The sequence below is a fragment of the Quercus robur genome, chromosome 10 (assembly GCF_932294415.1).
Source record: "Quercus robur chromosome 10, dhQueRobu3.1, whole genome shotgun sequence".
NCBI lineage: Eukaryota > Viridiplantae > Streptophyta > Magnoliopsida > Fagales > Fagaceae > Quercus > Quercus robur.
Window position 1 is genome coordinate 46,427,794 of NC_065543.1, and position 24,217 is coordinate 46,452,010.

General features: G+C 35.1%; 1 protein-coding gene across 2 annotated transcripts; it reads right to left on the bottom strand.

The window, feature by feature from the left end:
* Window positions 1-264: 264 nt before the first annotated feature.
* Window positions 265-22,245, bottom strand: LOC126704392 (protein MICRORCHIDIA 6). Of its 2 annotated transcripts, XM_050403381.1 has the most exons (19): window positions 21,993-22,245; window positions 13,078-13,449; window positions 12,733-12,807; window positions 12,588-12,622; window positions 11,715-11,793; window positions 11,505-11,594; window positions 11,350-11,425; window positions 10,105-10,183; window positions 9,347-9,475; window positions 6,636-6,734; window positions 6,436-6,537; window positions 6,204-6,350; window positions 5,390-5,482; window positions 4,945-4,996; window positions 4,722-4,833; window positions 2,277-2,485; window positions 2,038-2,194; window positions 1,428-1,470; window positions 265-814 (listed from the first exon to the last, which is right to left on the bottom strand). In XM_050403381.1, exons 2-19 carry the CDS (start codon window positions 13,439-13,441, stop codon window positions 710-712), a joined length of 2,046 nt encoding a protein of 681 aa, XP_050259338.1. In that variant the 5' UTR covers window positions 13,442-13,449; window positions 21,993-22,245; the 3' UTR covers window positions 265-709. The 2 variants fall into 2 exon arrangements, with proteins under 2 accessions (XP_050259338.1, XP_050259339.1); XM_050403382.1 differs by lacking the exon at window positions 13,078-13,449 and having other exon boundaries at window positions 21,993-22,244.
* Window positions 22,246-24,217: the final 1,972 nt, after the last annotated feature.

A 24,217-nucleotide genomic window follows, 5' to 3' on the forward strand; every position in this document is an offset into this window, starting at 1 on the left:
TGGCACTAAATTTTCCAGACAGCCATACCTTGAGCAACCAGGAATAGAGGACGTGATGATTTCATGATAATAAGAGCATGACACTAAATCTTCAAGAAGACCAAATCAATCAGCAATACTATATTCCATATTGATAAAGAGGTAAGAGGCTATCTCTAGCTACCAACCCAGAATCACTAAACAATATTTGAACTTGAAAAACTTCACATATTTTGGTTGCTCCTGTATATTAAATGGGTGGGGAGAGGGTACGGGGAAACTATGTTTAAAAACAGATGAAAATGCTCTTTACAAATTCAGAAAGTCTCATTGTTTGTACAAACGAATTACTTGTCCCAGAAACGGGTGAAAATCTGCAAGCGGCTCTGATGTGCCATAATGAAACTACTTAAGTTCAACATTCAACGGAATTTGACCTTGCTTTAACTAACTATTTACAGGTCTACTTAGTGCACAAAGGTCCCACTTTTACGGGTTGTGATGGGTGAATGGTAAGCAATCTTACCTCAGCCTTTTTACCTTATAAAAAAGGAAGGGGGAGGGAAAAAAAAAAGGAATAAAAGTAAGGCACCTGTGCCCAGGCATGCTGTCATGGTCTCATCGACCTCACCCCCCTCTATAAGGAAGAAAGCTGTTTGGCTACACTGAACTATGAATACAACACTGTTTTACAAATTAAAGAATTGAAGAAAAACTACAGGATCTACATTTATACATTCTTTTCATCCTTGACCTTGTTCATCAACTCTAATTCAGCCATCATTCGCTCGTGTTCACGTTGAACCTCCTCTATTTCAGTTTTGAGACGAGTCACCTGTATATACAAAAAGAATGGTTCTCATTAACTGGTCAAAATAAAGTCATAAAAAGTATAAACATCACTGCTTTAATGTAGGAGATGAGATAGCAATCTAAAACTTCAATGTTCAACACAAACTATGCAGGGCTAAGCATCATAGCAATCACAAAAAGTTTGGAACTTGTAATTTTTTTTTTTGATAAGGGGCAGGAGCACATTTGGACAGAAAATTGAGATGCCTTTGTTTTGCATAAACTTTGAGATGAGTCTAGGGGTATTGGATAATAAAAAATTCCTTTCCTTTCTTCACCAAAAGATTCTTATTATTTTCCAAATTTATTTTTCTAATAATCCCATCCAAAGGGATAGAAATTTGCCTTCAGCTGCTTCAGGAAACAGAGTCAACTTGGGGTTATCTTGTGAGTAGCCTGCTCGCTCATAAGATAATTAGTCCTTTAATATGGTGTCCATACAACATGGTACAAGTAGATTTCTATTCAATGAATTGCCAAATATTTTAAACATAAATTATAGAATACAGATATTGATATTTTTTAGCACCCAAGCAAAAAAAAATCATAAGCACGATCTAGAATACTAGTAACAACTATTGGTGCATTAGAAGTACCTTTAGATTAAGTTGCTCCTCCCACTTCACATACTCCAAACATCTGAAAAGATAAAACAAACATATAAATGATGCTTTCAGTAGGCATGAGTTGATGGCTAATTTGATCATGGCTCCTCATAATTTATATATTTTGTTAAAACAGCTGGTCCCAAGCCAGGAAAAAGGAGGGTTGTGGTATGTTAATGACTAAAACTTAGTCTCTTTATTATGAAATGTTAATTTAGTCTAGATGTTTTAACTTTTAAAGAAAAACGGCTCTATCAGCCAAATTTGGTAACAACAGCCAAGAAACATGATACTGAACTGAAGAAGTAGATCTCCCAATATACGAACAAAATGTCAATCCCGGCAAATTTGAATTTCCCATTATTCTAGCCAATTGAATTCTCCATTTAATCTAGAAAATGATCTTGATCTTAAATGTTATCACCTCCTTCCGTAAGAGATGGGTGGAGGGTGAGATTGTGAGTTCAAAACCAACTGGCTGCATGTGTAAATTACCTAAAATTTAAAATAAAAAAATAAAAAAGGAATCTCAATGTGATATATTCTGTGGTTAAGTGCAAGTGCAGATAACCATAGAGGTCTATAATTCTAACATACTCACTTTAGACGGAGCTTCTTGTTTTCTTGCAACAAATTTACAGCCTCTGGATCTTTCAGCTGACTGCCAGAAATATCTAGTGGCACCACTTCCACTGCCTGCCTTTTTGCCTTCTCTACCTCTATTAAATCATCATGTCCCTTCCTCTTCACACATAATCCTATGCCAAGACAGGGCATCATAAGTTGGATGACATTTACCATGGTTAGAAATAATGAGTTGTGATTTTAACTCAAAAGTACCTTGTTCAGATCTTCTTTGGGAGATGGGTATTGATCGTTCAGCCCTTTCAATTGCTGCTTTCATACTACCAATAGCAGGGGGACTTTTATTTAATGTGACAGGATGTTGTTTACCGCTGTGTGGAGTACTATGAGATGAAATCTGTGGAGTCTCTGATACTCTAGGCTTTTTTTTTACCTGATACCCAATTAGCCCACAATGGTAATCCCTGCCAAAGTTTATTAATGTGCATCAGGTAGGTATTACAAAATTATGCTATGACACATTAACCTATGAATAACCTACAACTGGAGCATATGTAAGCTCATTCAAGTTTACAATTCCATAATTTATCATTTCCTTGCATTCACCAAAACTTATTGAGCACAAAATACTGATGAAAAGAGTTGAGAAAAGTAACTTATTTTAATACTATCTCCATTCTGTATTATATGTTCACAATTCCATTTTGGGATGTCCAATATTGTATACTTTGAAAAGTCGATACTCCTTTTCCATTTACATTATAGAGTGAAAAATTATGAGGGCGACGTTGAATTGGTAAATTTTTATTTTAAAGACAACAAATTACATGATGTCCTCATAAAAAATCAGATTTCCTAGGGTAGACAAACAATATAGGAAGAAAGATATAATAATGAAAACAATCTTATATATTGAATTTTAAAAAAATAAAAGATATTCTAAAATGCTGTAAAGATGATTCCAAATAATACGTAAAACTAAAAATTCAGTAATCAACTTCCATTGATGCATGAAAATCTCCTAGATAAGTTTCAACCAACAAATTAGAAATGTCATAGCTACAACAGCAGGAATAAGAGAAGGGTAAAAAGGAAAGACTGAGAAAAGCAAAGGATATATTCCTAACCACAACAAATATGTTAGGATTACTATCACTGCTATATGTACTCACTATCATTACCATATGTACTCTATTAGTTGCTGCAATAGGAGAAATACCTGCTGCAATAGGATTCTGTTGGAGTTAGTTACACTGATAGAAGTTAGTCATCTTGTCAGTTGAACTAGGGAGTCTGCTAGTGACAGCTGTGTGTGTTAGTTGGTTAGTGCAGAGGGCAGAGCTTAGGGAATAGTATAAGGGGAGCAACAACTTGTACAACGGAATCAATCAAACAGTTAATGAACTAATTCTTCTCTCTGTTGTCTCTATCCCTCTCTTCATTCTTTTGTTCTCAGGAGGCTAGCTGACCTCAAATCCAGCTACACTCATTCCAATTTCTTTTCTGTTCTTTACAATTGGTATCAGAGCCGTTGATCTTGATACAGACGAATGTGACTGAAGAGAACTTTGGAAAGAATTACAGCAAATGGTGAACAAAGTTTCAAAGAATATCAAGGTTTTGTACAAATCTTACAATGCCATTTTAGAGAAGGTCAAGGCCTTGGCTAAATCTAACAAGGCCATGAATGAAGAGCTCTCAAGATTGCAAGAGGGTCTCGAGAATATGACAGAAAATGAGTTACAATCTCTTGATTCAATGGAACTCGAAGAACAAATTAAGTTCCAAGAATCTACTGCTGTTGTTGCAAGCCAAGATGTTGATTTTGGTGTCAAAGTGGATGATGATATACATGAACATGCTGCCCTTGAAGTACAGTCCAAAGAACCAACAAAGAAGGTGATGATGATCTTCCAAGAACCAATTCTAGATGCACCAATGGAGGCTTCCATTCAAGAGTCTGATTCAAGAATTGGCAATCCAAGTGTCGGTGATCCAAGAATCCAAAATGCAAGCGCCAACAATTTTAGTGGTTCTAGAATCAAATGAGGTCTTGAGGATACAAGAACATTCCAAGGTTCAAAGAACCAATGAGACCTTGAAGATTAAAGAAATTCGAGCAAAGTTTGAAGATCTACGAAGAAGAAACCTTCATGTTTACAGGACCGCTTGTCAAAGAGAAATGCATGAATATGGTGATCAAAATGTCACTAAGGTATTGGTCCATTGGAAGATCTCTTTTGATGAAGATGCTATTTCACAACACCTTGTGGGCAAGGTGTTTTCAAGGGAAGGAAAATGTTAGAATGCTAGAAGTATATGGATAATAATTGTTGTAGATTTAGTTAGTTAGTTAGTTAGTTACAATTCCAGGCATGTTAATCACATTTAGTACATGTTGGGATTATTAATGCACATGGGGAATAATAGGACCATTAGGATAAGGTCATGTGGGCCAATAGAATAGTTTTATGGTTCTATAAATACCTACTTGTAATCACATTTCCATAATGGAAGAATAAACCAATTGCTTAGGGCATTAGTGCATTTCTCTCTCTCTTAATCTCTCTCTCAATATTTCTCTATAGAAGGTGATTACCTCAAATTAAGTCAATTCCCCTACAATTCCTATCCATCTTCATTAGGAACCACCGGGTTCCTAACAAAATACAACACTATTTCATATTAAAAACAGCTTACCAGTATTCCCATGTCATTTCCTTCAATCGACCTTCAAGCTTCTGAAAAAGGGAAGTCCTTTCAAAATCTTGTTTGTTATGAGTTGGTTCAATGAAATTTGCTTCCAGAACACCTAAATAATATATTAACCATTAGAAACCTAGCAACTGCAATTTTTAACAAAATTAACCTATAAATGGAAGAAAAAAAATTTAATATAAAGAAGGCTCTATCTGCTTCTTACCAACAACCCCTCTGCCCCGACTGTCTAGATAGCTCACAACTTGCCAAAATGGCTGCAGAGGTTAAGAAAATGGCAAAGGCTTAAATACATCATTGCTGTTAGAGAACAGTAAGATTAGAAATTTTGTGGGGAGGGGGATGAACTGATAGAAAATTGAACAATCTTCCAACCAACGAATTAAACAGACTACATGCTAACAATTGAAGTAATCAGTAGGTCCCTCCTTCCCTCATAAACAGGCGGTAGAGGGTCAAATCAAGGGTTCAATCCCAAATGGGTGCTTGAATTGTATTTTTTTTATCAAGAGTCATTTCTAAGGTCACATGTACCTACTATATAAGAAATTCTCAGATTATAACAATTACACTATCACACCAATGCAATGTGAAAATTTTTAATGTAAAACAACTAACCAGATTTTTTTTTTTAATAACCAAGAACTCACCAGTATTAGACGGTTTTTATGGTACACATTGAAGCCATGAAAACTGATTTGTGGAGCTTCTTTAAGAAACCCAATCGTAGTTAAAACTTCACCCTGCACAGTTAACCAAAAGAAAGGCAAAGTAAATAATCAAAGCTCTATAAGCACCACCAAATGAAATTGATAACCTATATAAAAGTGCATCACAAGTAGGTCTGTGCCACAAAAACCTTCTTCTTCTTTTTTTGGATAATGTAGGCAACCTTTCTAAAGAAAATCCCTTTGGACTTGCCCAAAGACAGTAAAACCCAATATTTATAACAGAAAAACAAACATATATGTATCAAGCTAGACACTTGACCATCATGAGACAAAGTTTAAAAGAAAGTACACACAGAAAGATTTATATATAAAAAAAAAAAAAAAAATGATTAATAAAGGATGGAGAGAGGTCACATTCAATTCCATATTGTTGTGTGTATTGTGCTTACCTTTTTTTTTTTTTTTTTTTTTTTTTTTTTTTTTTTTAAAGGTGATAAACAAACCATCTGACACAATATAAAAACAGGATTTCCTTCGAGTACAAATAGACATTTTATGCAATGGATTTTAACAGCTAAGAACCCTTTGAGTTCTACAGCCAGGCCAAGGGAAAACATTACCAATCCAGTTATGTTAGACTAATAAAAGCAGTTGTGAGGATACCATCAATAATTCAATATTGTCTGGCAATAGAAAAGAGATACAACTTTGAGACCTAAAATGCACAGATATTTTTAACAAAGACCAAGAGAGTAAACAGATAAAAAAGGAGTTGACAAAAATTTAATACAACCTCCACACATCCACCACATTGAGGTCTGTACAAGATGAATTCTGGGAATTTGAGATCATTGGCAATAATATGAGGCTCAACAACTCGCCCACGCAATATTATGTTGAAACTTTCTGGTAACCGCAAGTACAAGATGGACAAGTATACCTGTGCAGCATGAGGAAACTATACTAAGAAAAAATTGCTTTCTTATACATTTGATTCAAGTATTTATTCTTTATAATTGGCTTACACGGAGTGAATAGTGATATTGGTGAGCAATGTGCTGTTCATTTATTGCCTTCCAAGCTTTGAGTGTGCCAATTTTCTTGGTCTCCCCACTACTACGAATATCCTGAAACCACCAAGTCACAGAAAGCACATCATCAGAAATAATTTTAAAAGGCTGAGAGAGGGGACAAAAAAAACAAAACACCGAAAAGAAATATCAACCTCAGGATCCGATAGAAAGTCGAGCTCCATATTCCCATCGTCATTGAACCACAAATTGTAGATAATAACTTTCGTTCCATGAGCCCCAATGTCATCAAACTGCCATCAAATTGTAAGTACACATGAATTGAAGTTTGAAAGGGACTCTAAAAGCTATGACAATTGCAAGAAACATCTTTATTTTTTTAGATAAGTATCCATTTTATTATAAGGAGGAATCCCTTGGAGGTGGCCCCAAGATGCTAACAAGAGGTTTTAAACCTAGGATCTCATGGATATCATGAGGCCTTAGGAACCACTTAGCCAACCCCTTGGGGTTAAAACATCTATGCGACTGCTTTCTATTTCTCTATCATGAGTGGGAAATTTTGGTAATTTCACAACAGGATAACATGAGACCCTTTTTCTCAAACATGATACAGGGGTATATCCCCCACCCCTCACCAGAATGGCAACAATCATCAAGTTCATTCTCTTCACCAAATGGTCAATCACCCAGAGATCAACTGTGTGTGTGCATGTGTTTCCAAGGTCTAAGTTGGGAAAAAACCACCACCACCACCAAGACGTAGTCCCAAAAATTTGAGGTCTGACTATAGATCCTCAATAAACTAGTCAGGGTCGGCCATGTGTATTATTTTTTTATAAGTAATAAAATTGTATAAATCAAGAAAAAACTAGTCTCCCAAGTATACAAGAAATATATTGGGGTAAACAATCAGTTACAAAAGTTACATAAATCTAAAAAATTAACAATAGAAAATAAAGAAAGATTCCTCATGGCTGACAACCAATCCAAAAAGGTTCTAAAAAAGAATAACTTGAGATTAGGCATAGAAGTTTCGGTCATTCGGTGTCTTCAAAACTCCTACTATTCCTTTCCATCCAAATACACCACATCACACCACAGCAAACAATGGGGGATAATCATCCAAATATGACTATTCCAGTGACAACCAAACTGACTTTGCTAGCAAGCTAAAAGCTTAACAGTAGATTTTGGCATCACCCCACGAACTCCAAACAAACCCAAAATCATGGACAATAAGTTTGAAGCAATATAGCAATGTAGGAAAAGGTGATCAACATATTCACCATTACATTTGCACATAAAACACCAATATGTAATCCTTAACTTCCTCAACCCTAAGTTGTCAATTGTCAAAATCTTACCCAAAGTAGCAGTCGATATGAAAAATGCTACTATCAATGGGCCTTTGATCTCCAAATGATTTTCCAAGGGAAGACTAATGACTGGTGCTTGGAGGGGCACCCAGAAGTTGGTAAAAAATACTAACCTTGAAGCCCTTTTTTCTGATCTAGTTTCCAGCACATCTTATCCTCCCAGTCCCCCTAATTACCACACCATAAATGATATCCATAAAGGTCATCAAAGATTCCAATTCCTAGTCTTGAATGGCCCGTACAAAGTGTAGATCCCAATGAAGAACCCCATTAATTGCATTAAATCCGCCACACTAACCTCCCAATTATGACAAATCCTAAATAACTTGGAATAACAAACAGCAAGAGAGCTCTCCCCACAACATCGGTCTTGCCAAAATTTCACCCGTGTTCCATCCCTAACTTTTCATCATTCTACCCTATCCGAAGTCATACTCTCGGTTTCCTCCATAATTGACATGTACTTTTTTACTACCTCTACTAACGTTATTTGGGTCTTTCTCTACCTTTTTGGTTCTCTTAACTTGAATTAATTCACTCTTCCTCACTGATGAATTAATCACTCTCTTTGCACACAACCAAACCATAACTCTCTCTCTCTCTCTCTCTCTCTTATCAATAGTGGTCTCTATCTTTATGGGGATTTCCTCATTCCAAATCCCAATATTTCATGGTCTTTCCTTATATTTCCACTCATCTATCTTAACATTCTCATTTCAGCTACCTCATTTTATGAACATCTTTTTTAACAACCCAACATTTAGTATAGAGAGCAAAGTTGGTCCCATAGTAACTGTATACAATTATCCCTAAGTTAATAGATGTTCCACAATCACACAATAGTCCCTATGCGCGCTTCTCTACTTCATCTAGCCCCTTCATCCTTGTTTCTCCTTTTACTAAACTTACATTCCTACCTTTCAATTCTAAAGCATCTCTCAAAATTTCCAACTTCAACATTAATTCTAGGTCTAGTTACATCCACTAATACTATATCATCTACAAAAAGCATACATCAAGGGACTTCATCTCAAATCAATTTAGTGAGCTAATCCATCTGGTTCTCACATTAGCTAAAACTCTGTCATTCATATACTTAAATCAATTTAATATACTTTAAATGGACTCCTTTCTTTCCTAAAACTCACAACATAACCTCTCTAGATTCTGCAAAAAAAGATTTCTCTAACTCAATAAAAGCCATACAGCATATGGAGATCTTTATGGTCTTTTCTATATTTTTGCATTATACGACTAAGTAAGAAAATAGGTATTTGAGTATGTTTCATGTTGATCCTCTAAAACCAAATTGATCCTCTAATATTGTTGTTTTGTGCCTTAGCCTATGTTCAATCTCTCCCAAAAAGTTTCATAATGTGACTTGTAAACAAATGTCTAATTAAACAAATAAACACAGTAAAATATTTGCATATTAACACAACAAATATTTGAATTAGATACAATATAAACATAGTGTCGAAAAGAACAAGTTGCAATGGAACAAATAAAATTTTGAACAAGCTTACCTCCTTCAGAAGGTCTGCTTCTGACGAATATGGAGACCACTGCAACAGCATTGAAAGATTAGACATAAAATGTTCTTTACCATGCAAGATTTCCAGTGTACCAGTTGATGTATTAAACTGATAATCCACCTGCAATCAACATGGTGGACTTCAAAGTAAGAGAAATCTCAACAAAGAGAGGGTGAAAGAATAAACAGCACCATAAAAGTCCACGAAACCAGAAACCACACAGTCATTGACACCTACCATGACTTTATGATTTAATATTTATTCGCACAAAACAAGACTCTACCCAGGCTAATCACGTGTTGAACAATTTTTTTTATATAAGTGGTATAATCTATACAAAAAAGAAGATTACTCCGTGCACTATGATTAACACAAAGTATCTATCAAATTACAAAGCAATCTCGTAGGAAGATGAAGGGGGTCTTGGAACTTCAAAATAGAAGTACAATGAGGTAAGCCCCAAGCTTGAGACCAGTCAAACAAAGAACAAAACAACAAGGATTTCAATGATAATCTCATTCATTTGTGAAGATCTAAAAGTATAGCATATCATGTTAACTGTATAACTTATGAGATATTCACGTCACAATGCATGAATATAGATCAAATTAACACATTTATTGCTCATACACTAACCAAATGATATTTACGAGTTCACAATTCTTGATTTTTTAATGCAAATTAGCCAAAAAAGATGGAATGTCACTACTCACAATACAAGGACCAAGAAGTAGAGCAGTGAAACTCACCATGGGTACTACTATTCTGTCATGGCCTGTTCGTGATAAAAATGTATATGAGAGGAGACCAATGCTTTGAGTCAATATCCTGATTATGGAATACACTAATATTAGGAAACAATAAGTTTGTACTGACAATAACAAAAGTAACAAAATCAATATGAATAAATAGATTAAAAATTATTATTCTTTGATGTATAAAGTTTATTCTTAATATCTTTGTTCACACGTCAATGATATTTTACTCACCATTATTAAAAAATAACTGTCAAATGAGTACAGCATCAAATTACAGGGAATAAAGAAACAAAATGCAGAAGAACACATGTAGAAAAGATGCAAGGGATCTAGAAGTCATAGAATCCTTGAATACGTGCAAAGCAGATGGACCCCAAGGCCAAATAAATTTCCAACTTCTTGAAAGTCAATTTCCTAAGTAATTGAGAATTAAGAAGTATACTGTTTTGATGTGCTCAAGAATCTCCTGACTCTTTTTTCACCATCACTAACAATTTTTTTTCTAGAAAAAAAAAAAAAAGAGGAAAAAAGGTCAGGATTTATCATCAATGGCCTTATGGCCCAATGGCATCTGCCCCCTTCCTGTGGGGTTTACTTCAAGGGGTTGAATCCCCTTAGTTATACTTGCAAAGAAAAGAAAAAAATAATTGTAAGGATTAATCTGATTCATATTAAACTTGGTGACATGAATAAACTCTGGTTTTTCCAGCATGCAGCTGGCAATCTGAACTTCACTTTTATGTATCCACCAACCCAAAAGTTACTTTAAAGGATGAGGAGAAAAAAGAAAATCCAGATATTCAAAGCCACAGGTTCCTAATAATATTTTGACCAATTAAATAAGAGCTTCGATTAATTGAGACTAGAAAATAGGGCACGCATGATGCCTTTGTTACACAACACCATTTCACACCTTTATAGCATCCTAAAGACGTGCATAAAGAAAATTTGGTGTGTAACCAGCTCTGAAACTTTTGCAAAGAGTGGTTTTAGAAAAATTGTTTTATTTATTCACATAATATTCTCATACTGCTACATATCATAAGGAGTTAAAAAGAGGTAAAAACTCCCTAATTGTAAGAACACTCATTTTCATTATAGAAAGTATGCATATCCAATTATCCATGTGCGTATGTGTACAAGTAAGCTTAGTACAAGTCACTGGAGAGAACAATAAACAATAAACACATAACTCAAATGATATGGCTGAAAAGAGTTTCACTATTGAATTCAAACCTGTTATTCAGGTGGCGGCTAAAGACAATAACATCCGCACCAAGTCTCATTGTACTAGTCTTGAAGCCGTTTCCATCTGGAAGGCTACAAGTAAACCAATAAATATCAAGGAAGACATTCAAAAGAAACTACAGAATTAATGCTACTATCCATACATTGTCCAATAGCCGATTTAGATTTCTTATCTGAAAACCCAAAACTCATACAACGCCTCATTGCTTCGGGATTCATTCCACCACCATCATCTAAAGGTAAACATGTTTTGCAAACAAAAGGGTTAGTAAATGATATAACAGGATAAATTTATCGACAAGGACACAGACTACAATAACAACCATATTCTTAATGAAATTTCAGATACATACCTTGAATTAACAATGCTGGATTTCCATCCTTTGGATTTGTGATTTTATCTACAATGACAAAAGTGGCCCCATTTTGGATCTATCCAATTTAAGAAAAGAAGGGGAAAAAAGTGAAATGCATAACATGATTTGATAGTTGGAAAAAAAAAACCCAGTGAAAAACATAATCACGCCACCAGCAATGAACATCTAGAGCATATAAAACCCATGCAACAGCCATAGCAAAGACCATTGTATGTGATAAAAATGAACCTGACTAGATAATCTTGTCCTCTAATGCAGCAATATCTACTTTTACAATAAATATGATACAAATGAGCATAAGAGGTTATTTTTTACTGGTCAACGAAACCCCAAGCAGAATCTTATAACCTTATAGGCTTCCAAATTCCAACACCTCTGAAGGGAGCCCATTTTAGGCATTATGCATAGCATTATTGTAGTGTAATAGGAATATTATTTTCATCTTCTAAATACCCTCTTCATCTTTCAGTTTCAATGATTGCTATATCAAAGATTAAGATTCTTCTTTCCGATTCCCATTGCCAATTCAAGCTAAATAAGTCTGATGACATACAAATATATATACCTAACACAACCACAAAGAAATAACCAACTTGGCCTCTTTCATTTTCATTTTTCAAAGAAAGAAAAGAAGAGAAAAATCTTATAACTAAGAAAGTAATTGTTGAATCTGAAAGTCTGAGAATATATTAATTGTCCTACTGAAATATATAAAATTCATCTCTATCCAATAGAAAATTATAGTACAATATTATCCTTCAAATCATATGCAACGCCAGAAGGCTCACACTCCAGTACCAAAGGGAAACCAAAACAAAAATACAAAGCAATTGAAGATTTAAAGTTTACCTCGTCAACTGCATTGTCAAGCAACTCTGCGACAGCTGCAAACAGAAAGCAACAAGAAAAAGGATGGTAAACACATAGTGCCACAAAATGACCAATCATAGATAAAAGCACAATCAAATAAGCAAAATTTGTTGGCCACACATACCGCCAAAGGCCCACTTATGTGAAGTGGCATTTGAATGAAGGAACATCGGGTGTACATGAAGATAGCTTTTGCCATCTGTTATAATAAAAATATCAGAGAAAAATAAATCAAGCTTTGATAAACTCTAATGCAGATGTTTGCATGCACAGCACATGAGGGTTTACTATAATCATTCCCTGAGAAGCCCAAGCAAGGAAGTTTATAAGACCAGAGCTTCAGAGTAATCCATTGGACAATTGATTAGGAGCCATAGTTGAGAAGGCCATACAATTATAACATCAATTCAGTAAAACTAAACATACATGTCAGCAAATATTGAAATGTTAACAGTTGAAAGAATAATACTTTGAATTGAGACTTTAGAACCAAGTCCATCATCATAGCTCCCAGCTTTCCAGAACTGCCTACAAAGTGGTGCTGGACATATAGGTGATGAGGAAGAAAGACTTGTATCATCTATAGGTGACTGCCCTTGATCCAATATACTAGAGTTACTTTGACCAGTACTTAAAGCATTTGAACTTCTGTTTTCTTCAGATTCTTGTCTTCTATATTGGGTCTTGGATGTTTGGTGCTTCACAAGTTGAGGCTTAATTTCTTTCTGTTGCACTCTACCCCCAACAATACCAGGCTCCAACTTAACAGCTTTCACATTCAGATCTTCGCTTTCATCATCACTAGACAAGTCCACAATGTCTATAGTGCTCATCTTGACCACTGTAAAAGAAGTTTTAATGCACATTGCTGGTGACAATGAGTAACTAAAGAAAGCAAAGCCTCAACAGGCAACCAAGACATCAAGATCAATAAGCCAAGAGATAAATGACACGGTACAATCTAGAGAATGGTTTCTTTTTTGATAGGTAAAGAAAAACCATATAAAAAGAAAAAAGAATTCGTACATGCCACACCCCTGGTACACAGGCATGTACTAAGGAAAGCCAGATAATTAGGCAAAAATACACAAATCTAAGAAACAGAATAGAGAATGGTTTTCTCCACCAAAGCACCAAATTCTGTAATAATTTTTTTTTTTTTTTGGTAAGTAATAAAGATTTATTGATATCAAAAAAGAGACACCCAAGTACATAGGGAGTATACAGGGGTGTACAGATCAAATACAAAAATTACATAAATCAAGTAAATCCAAAATTGAAGTAAAGGGTTGTTTTCTCCACACTGAGAACCAGTCCAATAAGGTTCTAAAAAATAATAGCTTGAGGTAAGGCATAGAATGCTCATTGTCTTCAAAGCACCTACTATTTCTTTCCTTCCAAATACACCACATCAAACAACGAGAAACAACAATCAAAAGTAATAGAAAATTTTACATTAAGTAATAAAGTTAAATAATAGAGGTTTTAACATTAACATTAAGTAATAGAGGATTTAACATTTAAAAGCCATCTCATACAATCAAATACTCTATCAAAAGTAATAGAGGATTTAACATCATAAAATATTACCACGATTCTCAATAATGAAAATTCCAAATGAATTTCATACTCCAATATTGGGCCTAAAACATGGTTTGATGAGTTATTTAATAGCTACTTGGTAGAAGAAAGTATGTGGGGCTTAGGGGTTTTGACGGGTAAAAGAAAGAGCATAAGTTGGGGAAGGGAAAAAAAGAATTTATGGTATTCAAGGGTTATACCAACAATACCCATGTACAGTACCACAAGAACAAGAAGAAAAGAGAGAAGGAAAGGGAGAAAAACATTACACAAAGACTAACTCGCCTCAATGCTCAGAACGCTCAATATATTATCACTCAACTTCATCTCCCTTTGAGTACATTGAGCACAAATATATATACACACACATACTTCATCTCCCATTGAGTACATTGAGCACAAATATATATACACACACATGTAATAAGTTTTTCCAGTACTATTAGTATTGAACTTTTAGTTTGACATGTAAATTAAAACCTACTTAAAAACTAATTTGGACTCAAGAAAATAAAACCAAAAAAAAAAAAAAAAAAAAAATCCCGGTCAAAATATTTTTCGGGTGGGCTATGAATCCTCAATAGATTAGTCAAGATTGGCCACATATTATCTCCTCCATTCTATTCTAACCAAAGTCATAGTCTCCGTCACTTCCTTTATTGACATGTCCTTTTAAATTCTCAAACTATTGTTATTTTAGTCTTCATCAGCCTTCTTCCGTTCCCTCAACTTAAATCCATTCACTCTTAACTTTTTTTTTTTGATAGGTAAATAGAAAACTTATATTAAAGAGGAAAAAAAAAAGAGAAGTACAAGATGTTCATGATGATGAACAACAACACAACACAACAGCAACAAAACAGCAACACAGCACAACACTACACAACACAATAGCAAGAGAGAAGTCAGGAAACCAAGCTAAGGGAAGGCATAAACTCAGAGAGGGAAGAACACTCAGTAAAACCACAGCAACGAGACCACTCCATTAGACTGCGTTGGCATAAAATCTTTAACTCCTCCAACGTTTTCTCTTTATCTTCAAAAGATCAACGATTTCGCTCCAACCACACAATCCACATTAAGCACCCTGGAACCAAGTTCCAAATTTCCGAAATATGCTTCCCAAGCCATTGATGCCAACTAGATAACAAACCCGCCACCGAACCCGGCATAACCCAATGAATACCAAAAGCCTGAAGCATGAAAGCCCATAGGGAATGAATAATAGGACAATGAAAAAGAAGGTGGTCTACCGACTCTCCATCACAACAACACATACAACACCAATTAGCTAAAGGACGACCCTTAAGCATTAGGTTATCCAAAGTGACGATCCGACCATGGGCAGCAGTCCACAAAAAAAATGCCACACGCTTAGGAATCTTTGGTTTCCAAACACCCTTCCAAGGAAATAAAGAATTCGAAACATCCCGAATCTCATGGTAGTAAGACCGGGTGTCGAACTTCCCATCCCCTTTCAGCTGCTAGCAAAGAGTATCTCTCCTATCACCTCGAGGAATACGAGGATTGATGAGCTGAAAAAGAGAGTAAGAAGCAGCCAACTCCCAATCTTCAAACGCTCTATAAAACCTTAAATTCCACACTCTAACAGTACCCCCTTCTGGAGCCCACAAAACCTCAGAGATGCAAGCATCCTTGACCGCTGAACATGCATAAAGCGTAGGATAGCGATCTTTTAAAGAATTCTCACCAATCCACCTATCATGCCAAAAGCAGATACGAGTTCCATCACCCACTTCAAAGGACAGATGCTTAGAAAAGCTCTCCCACCCTTCATTAATGCTTCTCCAAAGACCACACCCATGAGCCCTCCTGCAGACTTTAGTGCACCACCCCCCTTGACCCTCACTCTAACTAATGCATTAATTGCTCTCTTCCTAGCGTGACTAAATCATCTCAAGTGATTTTTTCTCATCTTTTCATCATAAGGACAATCCCTATCTTTAAGTAGATTTCCTCATTTTAAATCCTATTTTCCGTGTATTTCCACTAATCCTTCTTAACATTCTTACTTTAACTACACCCATTTTATGAATATGTTTCTTCTTAATAGCCCAACATTCAGTACCATAGAGCATAACTAGTCTTATAGTAGTCTTATAAAATTTTCCCTTCAACTTAATATGTATCCTATGATTACACAATGTTTTTTTTTTAAACTACTTTATGCAAAGGAGCACAAAATAGTCAAAAAGTACAAGGAAAGAAAGACAATGAGCAAAAAAAGAACACTTAATTACAAGAGTGAAGAGAACAAATAAACAAAGAGAGAGATTCGCTAGATGTGAGTGCCCAAGCCCGCAACCAATCAAATAGAGAACCAATGAAAGAAGCAATCAACTAGTCATTTGAACTATCCACATCTTCAAATGTCCACCTATTTTGCTCCCTCCATATACACCACATCAAACACAATGAAACTAAATTCTAAACATTTGAAGTGTGCTTCCCCAACCAATTCCACCAACCAAAAAGAAGGTCAAGTACCATTTTTTATAAGACCTACTAAATCCCAAAGGATTAGAAACAAAACACAACAACGGATGAGTTTTTTCACAATGAAGCAATAAATGATCCACAATCTCCCCACAAAAACGGCACATAACACACCAATCAACAAAAGAAAAATCCATAGTTCTCAAATTGTCACCTATGAGTATCTTATCCTAAAGCTGCAGCCCAAACAAAAAAAAAGAAACTCGCCAAGGGGCCTCTACTTCCAAATACCTTTCCAAGGAAAGACAGCAGAAAAGGGATCTCGCAAATCATTACAAAGCGAACAGATATCAAAATTCTCATTCTTCAACTTCCATTTCATGCAATCCCCATTTTAAGTTGAAGGGGGTATTGGATTCTAAAATATGAAGGAAATCCACCACTAAATCCAACCCCGAGTAAAACATATATCCCAACTCCTCCTCTATCCCAACCCTACCTCACCAACTTAGAAGTCCATCCCCCACTCTTCCCCAAACTTCGTAGCTACCACCCTCCTCCAAAGTCATGACTCCTTAACCCCAAAACACCATAGCCATTTCCCTAATAAGGCTTTATTAAAGGTAGTGAGTTCCTTTATTCCCAAGCCACCGTTGGCCATAAGCGCACACACTTCACTTCATCCACCTTGCTTTCCTATGAATCACATCATCTTTTAATTTTTTTTTTTTTTTTTTTTGATAGGTAATAGATATTTTCATTAATAAAAAAGTACATCATGTTCACAATGATGAACAGACTGCACTTGAAACAAATACCAAAAAAAAAAAAAAATCACAGAGAAACAGAAACAGAAACAGATTGCAGGAAATCAAATACGGAAATACATTGCGTAAAACCCCAAATACGAGACCACCCAAACAATGCCCCAACTAGCAAAGACTTCAAAAGATTAACAGATTTCTCAACATCCTCAAAAGTGCGGGAATTTCATTCCCTCCAAATTAGCCACACCAAACAAGCTGGCACCATACTCCAAATTGAAGCAGAGAGTATCCCCAAATAACTCTCCCATGCACAGAGAAGAGAAACAACCGTCCTTGGCATCACCCACTGTACACCAAACATCATATCTCCCCATCTTTATGAATTATTGATTCAAGCTATCAAAAGCTCTTGCTTTTTTTTTCTTTTTCTTTTTTTCTTTTTTGTATCTCTTGACCATCAAGTCTAACCACCCCTTAATCTCTATATTTACTTTTACTAGATTTACATTCGATGCACTGTTTTAGTCCTACTTAATTGAAAGTCTTAAAATTCTAGAGTGTCTCACCAATTAACGCCACTTCTAGTTTCATCCACTAAAACTATGCCATCTACAAAAAAAATAAAAAATAAAAAATTCACCAAGGGACTTAATGCTAATCCTTAATGCAAATATGTAGTTATAAGAAACTCACATGTTAGGTCTCCACTTGTCCTCACACTAGTTAAAGCTCCGTCATACATATCTTTAATCAACTTAGTTTTACTCTAAAGGAACTCATTTCTTTTCCAAAACCCACCAAATAACCTCTCTAAGGACCCTATCATATGCTTTCTCTAGGTCAATTAGGACTCAAAGTCAATTAGGACTCAGAAAATAAAACTTAAAATACTTACAATCTCCTAGGAAATTCTAAACTTAATTAAACTACCAAAATACCTTTAATTGGCAGCAATTGTTGAAATTATAGTTTTGTCCCTTAATACAAAATTCATCATAATTTATTGAATAAAAATCCCTAATATTGTTTACCCTATGACACATATAACAAGACCTTTGGAATCACATAACTTTCACTTCAATTGGACTTCACACTTGGGCCACAAAAAAAAGAGTCTTGAGTAAGCAAATTTGCCTCCATGGCAGCATCATTAATTCTACTTGCTATGTTAGGTCTTCCTATGCTTTTTAGTGCCATTGACTTGAATCAATCCACACTTTCTCATTGATGCATTAATTGCTCTCCTCTATACACAAACAACCATCTTAAGCAACTCACCCTCATTTGTTCATCAATAGGGACCATTCCTCCCTTAAGAAAATTTCTTCATTTCGAATCTCAAAGTTCCTTATATTTTCACTTATCCAGCTTAACATTCTCATTTTAACTACACTCATTTTATGAGCATGTTGCTTCTTAAATATTCGAGTAATTTTTTTGTCAAGCAACCCATGAACACAGGTAAGCAACCATGTTCAAGGTGTCCAACACAAACACATTGAGCTTTTTGCCATGTTGCTTCCTAAGGACCAATCAACCTTTGTCACTTCCCATGTTGCTTCTGATAGCTCACCCCATGTACACAAACGCAACCATGCTTGAGGAGTCTCCACAAACGCGCTAAGCTTTTTGCCGTGTCCATGCTTCCTAGGCAGTTTTATCAAATTCACCCTTTTAACTTGACAGATATTTTACGATCACATAGTATGCGTTTCTCTACTTCATCCTCGTTCTATCACATAATTCACATCTCCTTCAAAGTTCAAACTATCCATCACTATGAATCTAGGAAGCATGGGTGCAGATTCGGATTCGGATTCGGGTTCAAGTGCAGGTGCAATGCGGCAACGGCAATTTTTGAAAAAGTAGAGTGCGGGTGCAGCGGGATACATTTCTTAATAAATTATTAAATATATTTTTATTTATATTTTCTATATATTGCAAAGCATATTTTTTCATATAATGGTAAGCATATACCAATTTAAGAGCAATAGTAGATAATAAAGTGAATACTAAATACCTTTGCCCTTCTACCAATGTGTGATACTTCGCCGATGAAGCTACTGGGAAGCAATGTTTCTTTGACCAAGAGATGGAGAGATTGAGACTGAGGTTTAAGATTTTATGAAGAGTTGGGAGAGTGAGCTTGGGTCAGTAAGGCAAAGGAGAGATGGCGGGAGTCTAAGGGAGAGCCATGGGTTAGAGAGAGAGAGAGAGAGGAAACGGAGAGAACGAGAGAGTCAGAGAGAGTTCGAGATGATTTTAGGGTTTTTTCTTTAAACTAGGATGTCAAAACACACCGTTTTGACAAAAAATTTATGTTTTTTTCTTCTTTTTTAAACACTTATTTCGGCCCACATCAAACTGATTCAGGGCCTATTGCCCATTTCGGACCGAATCGGACCATAAAAAAAATTTCGGTCACGGACAAGCATGCAAGCATGTCTATGCGTATCGGACTCAAGTGCGCCGACCCAATTGGTGCACCCGTGCATTCCAACTAAAAATTATTCGACCAAGATATTAAAAGCTCACTTTTTGGTATCTCTTAACCATCAAGTCTTACAACCCTTTTCCTATTAAACAAACAAAAAAATCCTACAATCCCTTCATTTCTGTTTCTACTTATTACTAAACTTACATTCAACGTATTTTATTTTAATCCTATTGATCCAAGATGTCGAAAGCCCACGTCTCAATAAAGTTCCTCGACAAGCACCTAGATAACAAACATTGATCCAAGATATTGAAAGCACTCGGTCACGGACAGGCATGCAAGCACGTCTATGCGTATCGGACTCAAGTGCGCCGACCCAATTGGCGCACCCATGCATTCCAACTATAAATTATTCGACCAAGATATTAAAAGCTCACTTTTTGGTATCTCTTAACCATCAAGTCTTACAACCCTTTTCCTATTAAACAAACAAAAAAATCCTACAATCCCTTCATTTCTGTTTCTACTTATTACTAAAGTTACATTCAACATATTTTATTTTAATCCTATTGATCCAAGATGTCGAAAGCCAACGTCCCACCAAAGTTCCTCAAAGTTCCTCGGCAAGCACCTAGATAACAAACATTGATCCAAGATATTGAAAGCACTCGTCCCACCAAGTCCTATGCAAGCACCTAGATCTAGATCACGTACACTAATCCCCACTTTGGTGAGATAGATTTTCATGGGTAGAAAGAAGACTTATAGAAACTTTCGCTTTCTTTTGTGTAATCCCACTGACCTAAAACAAAATACAGACCTAATAGAAACTTTCGCTCTCCCACTCCCCCACCTCACTTATTTACTCAACATGGAAACTACTTATAACTTAGGCTCATTTTGTTTCAAAATAAAACATTTTTGAGAATTTTTTTTCTATATTTTCCAATGTTTGGTGCATCTGAAATTTGCTAGTGAACAAAAAGACATTTTCTTGGTCAACAAAAAATTACACCAAAATGATGGGAAATGGCTTATATGAACTCAACCTTTGACTCCTCCTTTATCCTCCTTCCCCTTCCCTTTCCCCATGCCTTCACCTTCCTCCTCCCCTTCGCCTACACCACCACAACCACCTCCCTCTTGTCCCCTCCTTTACAATGCTACTTCCACCTCCCACCTCTCCGCCCCACTCTAGTGTTGCCACCACCACCCAAAAACTTCAACCTCTTATTTCATGAGAAAAGTTGACGCAAGGGTTTGGAATTTTCAAACACAATAATACCAACTTCTCTTCGCTCGAAAGCAATCCCAAAATTTTGAAATACTCACACCAAGCTCGTCTTTGCACCAAAAATCACTACTTTCACCACCACCACCACCTCCCCTCTCTCCTCCCCTTTACACTAACCTTTCCCTCTACACCATCACTTTAGTCCCAAAATTTTGACGTAGGTTATCAATCGCCAAAAAAGGAATCAAGTCAGCCACATGTATTCTTTTCTATCAACTTACCGCAACTCACTTTTTTTCGAGTCTTGAAACCAACTATGAGTAAAATATATGAAACTAAGCACAAACATGGACAAAAAAATAAAATCCTTTCCCTTTTGAAATAATTTACTTCTAAAAACAGTTCTCTCAAGAAACAAACAAAACCACACTTTATGTCACTCTCCATCTCTACCTTCAACCACACACTTATACACACTTATATTTAAGGATTCTCAAAGGTACTGCATAATGGCGTCACTTAAAGTCAGCAGATAGGGAGCAAAATTGGCTTTTAACTTGGACTTCCAATGAGTATCACCCAATGCAGCTTTTAACCAAATTTGCTTAATTGAACAATAACTACACACAAACTAAGCAACAACAGAAAAAGTAGGATTTCAAACACCCCCAAAAAAAAACTACACTTATGACCTAACCTAACGTTACTACCAACACAGTTAAAGGCACCAAAACTAAAAATTTACACTTCAAACAAAAAACAAGACAAACTAACTGAACACAGGTAAGTCCAGAAAAACCAAAACAAAGAAATTCAAAAACTTGAACAAGACCCAGATTAGAAAAATATATATTAAGATCAAGAGCGCAAAGAAAAGTACAAATATAATAAAAATGCAGACCCTTTACCTTCTTAACACAGCCAAATCCAGAACTGAAAGCTACCCAAAAGATGTAGAAACCATAAAATCTTCTCAAAGTCAAAACCACCCAGAAGATCTCCAAGATTTTCTTCCTTATTTCACTGACTAAATTTCTGGGATTTGGGTGTTAGGGCAAAGATCCATGTGCACTTTGTCACAAACCCTAAGCCAAGAACTCAAGGTGGCAAAAAGGCAAATATGCAAGATGTGTGGGTCTAATAAATAGTGAGTAGGTCCTAAAGTGTTAGAGTGTGGGTAAAGCTATGAAAATTAAAGGTCAAAAGTGATTAATGAAAAACAACTGACAGCTGTACATTGGTTTTGTACAGCTGTGCATTCCAATGTCTTTAAAACCTGACCTTGCGTGAGTTCGAGGAGTTTCATCGTTGGCTGGACTTTGAAATGGGTTGCACTTTTCGGTGTAATTATTATTTTGTACAAAACTTAGTTATGGAGTCTTAAATGCTGTTTTTTTTTAAGTCTATTTCTTAAAATTTAACTTAACTAAAAAATATTTTTTTTATTTTATGAGGAAAAATTCACACGGTAGAATTTTAAAAACAGGACCTAAGTACTGTATTTAAATTTTGCTCTATTATTAATATTGCTCTTTTGCTTTTTTTGCTTTTTTTTTTTCAAATTACTACTTACCTGTGCTTTTTTATCGAAATTTAAGTTGTCTATCCATAATTTAAAATTTAACATTTCACCTATATGAAGTTTGACTGAAATTTAAATTACCTATCTATGATTTGAAATCCCACGATACAAGTGTTTCACTCAATTATATTTTATCTTGTATTTTTATGTTTTTTGTTTTTAGAGAAGAGAGATATAAAAGTAGAACAAAATTACATATTTAGTCATGTTTTTAACATAGGTAAGTTACATAACTCTAACATAGCTAACCTTAAGTGAGTAAAATGTCAAATTTCAAATCACATATAAGCAACTTAAATTTTGGCCAAACCACAGGTGAGTAAATTGTAATTTGCCATTTTTTTATAGTTTCAAGTCCGCTTATAATGGACAAAACTTAGGTATAGCATCTTATGTGTTGTTTTTTAGGTTATTCTCTTAAGATTTAGCCATATGACTATTTAATTAAAATATACACTTTCATCCCATGAAAAAAAAAATTCATATGACAAAATCTTAAAAATGAAGTCTAAATAATATACGTAAGTTTTGCCCACTTATAATTTCTTTAAAAAAAATCCGTTTATAAGTCCCCTCATAAAAAGGGATTAAACCCCATATCTAATTAGAAAGTAGAACTCACGCTTTTCAATTTTCAGGATAATTCTAGTACCATAAAAATAACACAACTTTTGCCACAAATATGGCAAACTCAGGTTGTTTGACATTTTCACTTGGCCTTGTGATTTGCCATGTAAAAAGTTGTGACAAAAATTGTAATTTTTAAGATAATCCTAATTTCTAATGCCATAAAAATGTCACAATTTATGCTACAAACCCACAACTATGACATATCGTAATAGATTGTCTGACACTTTACAAGTAGATAACTGTGGCAAAAATTTTATTTAAGTTGTGACCTGGAATTTTTGAATTGCCACGTGCTTCTGGATCTATATAATGTGGCAAGTTATTTCCCTAAGTTCCACTTTTACTCTGTTAGATTTGATCTCCACCGTTTCTTTTATAAAAAAATACATTAATTTTTAATACAAATTAGTCACGTTTGATACTTATCCATCACTTCGTAATTCACTTAAAATTGTACAAGAATTAGTTATTCTTTCGTGCAAACATTAGAAAAGTCGAAAAATCTTGTATGAGACAGGTGCATGCGTTCAAAGTCTCACTGACACACGAGTCTTATGCATGTGGCACCTACATGTTAATGAGACATTGAGCGCATGCACCCATCTCACAAGATACTTACTTAAGAAAAGTATGGAAAAAATAGTTTTTTTTTTTTTTTTTTTTTGAGAAAAGAATCAATAGTTATTTAATTGGGCCATTTGTATAAAATAACAAAACTTGTTTAATTAGTTCACTTAAGAAAAGACTAGCCTCAAGCCCTCATGCACCCTCACAGATGCTTTTTTTTTTTTTAATAACTTTTATTCATTATAATTTAGAGTTGTTGCATACTTCAATCACAAAAATAACTAAAGATGTGATGAGATTTTATAAAATATAATATAATCAAAATTCATTTAGTATTAGGTTGTTCTATTTAAA